Here is a 4,203-nt window from a genome sequence, read left to right as displayed (position 1 = left end):
TAATGCTCTCCCCACATCCCGATAATCCATTAGTGTGTCTATTGTTAACTTAAATGTATACATTGCTCTTAAATTAGCCTATAAATAATGCACATATCAGTTGTTGTCAATTTGAATGGTTACTACTAGTGAGATTTATTATTTATGAATAAGAGAGAAATAAGTGGATGCCATCATGGTTGTTATTTTGGGTAACCTGAGTGCTAACATTTATGGCCTTCACCGAGAGCAAACAGAGACTTATCTTGGCTCTGTATCCACCCAGTATCCCTTAACAAACTCTGGATACATAAGCATAAGTTTCCAAGATGTTTATGAGCTTACTCACTTTAGTGCACTTTTGGATTAATAGCATTTTTTATTATTCATGAAATTAATGAAGCCAAAGCATCGTGGTCCGTGGAGGCTGACTATAATAAGGGTGTGAGTCGGTTCATTAGGTGAATCGAAAAGAATCGGTCAAACGAATGATTCATTCACTAGACTTCGCTGGATAAGTGAGAGGTTCAGCGCGTAGTCAACACTTTTAGATCTTACTCTCAGAGCATCAACACACACAGAGAGAACCGGACGTTTTCCCAAGACCAGAAGACACATAAACACAAAACTCAGCTCCTTTAGAGGAAAAGAAGGAACGTCGACACTTTTCACACATTTTTCAACTGTTATCTTCGGCACTGAGTGGACTGACTTCCAGAAAAACGGCGGCACATTTTGGTAAGAATTCTGCACACATTACTGTACGCAGACCATCACTTACAGTACACCTCAATAACACGTTTATTTTTGATTTTGTTTTACATTTGTTTTGTGTTTTTCTTATGTTTGCAGTGCTGATGGAGCCAATAATATTTTCTGTGCCTGAGCACAGTTAGTGGTAGGTTAGTATGTAGTGAAACGTTACTGGATGTTGCTGACACCAAATCTGCAATTTAACATTAAACGATGGACCAAAGAATGAGGAAAAGCTTCCTTAAAACCTGCTGTGTAAAACTCCAGTGAATTGTGTTTAAACAAGCCCTAACAGGTGGAGAAGGAAATGATAACTGGTGCTTTCCCTTTAGCTGAAGTCTGCTTAGGACTTTATAAGGAAAACCTTTTGTATCGTTTACAGTATGGAGCCCAGTGAGAATGACATGATGACTCCAGATTACAATGCGTTCACACTGGCGTTAGTGTACTCGTGTTTTATAGTTTGTAATATGTTTGGATTAAGATGAGCCATGGCACTTTTCTACATTTATACCAAAGAATAATTAACGCATGTTATATTCACTAGAGGTAAAAGAGTTTGGAAATTTTAATTAATCTACATTGGGAATACACAACTTTTAACCAAGGGCTAATTTCACACAGACACCTATATCAGAGGACCACACACACACACACATATATATATATATATATATATATATATATATATATATATATATATTCACATCGGTGTGATTGGGTTTTGTTTTGAGAGGGAAAGGGGAGGCGAGGACCGGCGACAAATGTTTAAAAGTAAACACTAGGCGGCAGTGTTCCACAATTTCATGAAACTCCATTCATTATCTGTAACCGCTTATCCAACTTAGGGTCGCGGGGGGTCCAGAGCCTACCTGGAATCATTGGGCGCAAGGCGGGAATACACCCTGGAGGGGGCGCCAGTCCTTCACAGGGCAACACAGACACACAAACAGTCACTCACACCTACAGACACTTTCGAGTCGCCAATCCACCTGCAACGTGTGTTTTTTGGACTGTGGGAGGAAACCGGAGCACCCGGAGGAAACCCACAAGGACAACACACCAACTCCTCACAGACAGTCACCCGGAGCGGGAATCGAACCCACAACCTCCAGGTCCCTGGAGCTGTGTGACTGCGACACTACCTGCTGCTCCACCGTGCCGCCCAGCATTTTTTAATGTCTCAATAATTTCATTAATAGTTCGATTGAAATTTTGTTAGGCCAGATTTGTTGTACACCACATTTACACTAGTGTCCATTCACGAATAACCACAACAATGCAGATTATTATTTAACGAAAGACATTTCCTCCAAAAAACTTACCTGCGAAACGTTTGTACGCATTGCAATACTAATTTTGTTTCTTTCACAGAACAACATGTGTCACGTTAGGGTTAAACTACTACTGAAAAACACACTCCGCTTTAGTTAATCAAGCCTTCAACTAATCTGCACACCGTTGTTGCAGTCAAACAAGTTGTTTTTCTTCTTTTGCATTGCTCATCTATTGGAAAAAAGATATTTGTTTATTTCAAAACTAAAGCTTTGTCTGTAGTATCTGTGCATTAAAGCTACAATATTCCATTTTGTAATGCTTCTATTTATTTATTTATTTTTGTCTTTCTGAACAATCCAGAAGATGTACCAGTCTAACACCTCAGCTGCAAACTGCAGCTCTATCGATGACTTTCGCAATCAGGTGTACTCCACTGCCTACTCCATCATAACAGTCTTCGGCCTGGTGGGAAATGGCTTTGCGCTCTATGTGCTTCTTCGGACTTACCGCCAGTCCTCGGCCTTCCATGTGTACATGCTGAACCTGGCTGTGGCGGACCTGTTGTGTGTCAGCACCCTCCCACTGAGGGTGCTTTACTATGTGAAAAAGGGCCAGTGGGACCTGGGGGACTTCCTCTGTAGGGTGAGCTCCTACGCACTCTATGTCAATCTCTACTGCAGCATTTTTTTTATGATGGCCATGAGCTTCACTCGCTTCCTAGCCATTGTCTTCCCAGTACAGAACCTACGCATGGCCACTGAGCGACGGGCCCGTGTGGTGTGTGTTTGCATCTGGGTCTTCATTTGTGCCACTAGTTCACCGTTCCTTTTAACTGGACAGCACATTGACCCAATTTCTAACAAGACAAAATGTTTTGAACCACCTGAGGAGACGGGCAGCCTCCGGAAGCTGATCACATTAAACTACATCTCCCTGGTGGTAGGCTTCGCCATCCCCTTCCTGGTCATCATTGTATGCTATGCAGGCATTGTGAGAGCTCTACTTCGCAACACCAATGGTCTGAAGAAGCAGCGTAGCACACGCACCAAGGCCATTCGTATGATCGTCGTAGTCATGCTGGCATTCCTAATCAGCTTCATGCCATATCATATACAACGCACAGTGCATCTGTACTTTAAAAAGAAGAACGGCTCCTGTGAGGAAATTAACTACATGCAGAAGTCAGTGGTGATCACACTTTGCCTGGCAGCTTCCAACTCCTGTTTTGACCCCATGCTCTACTTCTTCTCTGGGGAGAACTTCCGCCACCGTCTGTCCACCTTCAGAAAAGCTTCCGTGAACAGTGCTAACATCCAGCGCAGCCGGAATCTACCACCAGCCATCAACCCTCTAGAGGATAGCGAGCTCAAAAAATCCAACAATTCAAGTAAACTTGGTTAGGATGGAAGAGGATGAGACCGTCCATTTAGAGTCATTGTAGGGGATATAGACAAGTGACAGTTTCTTGTTATTGAAGATGAGGCCAAACCTGAAGAACAAGAATGGAGGGTAATCAGTGGAGAGTAGGTAAGCCAAGTGTGCTTGCCCAAGTTCCAAGCTATGGACTAAGAAGTAAGAATGTAGATAAAGTGTTGTTACATACTGACATAAAAATCCATAAAGCATTTATCATTCATTAACAGTCTGCACCTGCTTCTCCAGCAAGGGGGGGGGGGGGGGGGGGCACCTACTTTATTACACATGTTCTACAATACAGAACAGTAGCCTCCTAATGCAAACACTTTAGTTGTCTGCTGTTTGTATTACTAGAACATGTTTAATAAGGTAGGTATCACAACCCTGGAACTGGTTAAGCCGTGTGTGTTGTGTTCATACTGCTGCTTCACATATAAGACCATGTATTAGAAGTTATATTTATTGTGCTTAATCTGCAATTACATGCTTTCAAACGGTTGCAGTTTGTATATTGAAATATTGAAAAGTTATCAAATGTCATGTTATACTTTAAAGACACCATTCATAGGCCTAATACACAGAACAATTGCTGGATTAAAAACACCTACCTTGTATTTATATTCACTGTCCATTTTATCAGCTCCACTGACCATACAGGAGTAGTTCTACAATTGCAGAACGTAGTCCATCTTCTTCTCTGCATACTTTCTTATCCATCCCCATTTCACCCTGCTCTTCTTTGGTCAAGGCCCACACAGAACTGGTTTAATTTGGGTT

General features: G+C 41.9%; 1 protein-coding gene across 1 annotated transcript; it reads left to right on the top strand.

The window, feature by feature from the left end:
- Window positions 1–538: 538 nt before the first annotated feature.
- On the top strand, window positions 539–3,666 carry cysltr1 (cysteinyl leukotriene receptor 1). Its single transcript, XM_066649103.1, has 2 exons — window positions 539–717; window positions 2,371–3,666. The coding sequence occupies exon 2, from the start codon at window positions 2,374–2,376 to the stop codon at window positions 3,409–3,411; it is 1,038 nt and encodes a 345-aa protein (XP_066505200.1). The 5' UTR covers window positions 539–717; window positions 2,371–2,373; the 3' UTR covers window positions 3,412–3,666.
- Window positions 3,667–4,203: the final 537 nt, after the last annotated feature.

The sequence above is a fragment of the Hoplias malabaricus genome, chromosome 17 (genome assembly GCF_029633855.1).
Source record: "Hoplias malabaricus isolate fHopMal1 chromosome 17, fHopMal1.hap1, whole genome shotgun sequence".
NCBI lineage: Eukaryota > Metazoa > Chordata > Actinopteri > Characiformes > Erythrinidae > Hoplias > Hoplias malabaricus.
Note: the sequence above shows the minus strand (reverse complement) of the source record. Positions and strands in the feature narration are given on the sequence as shown.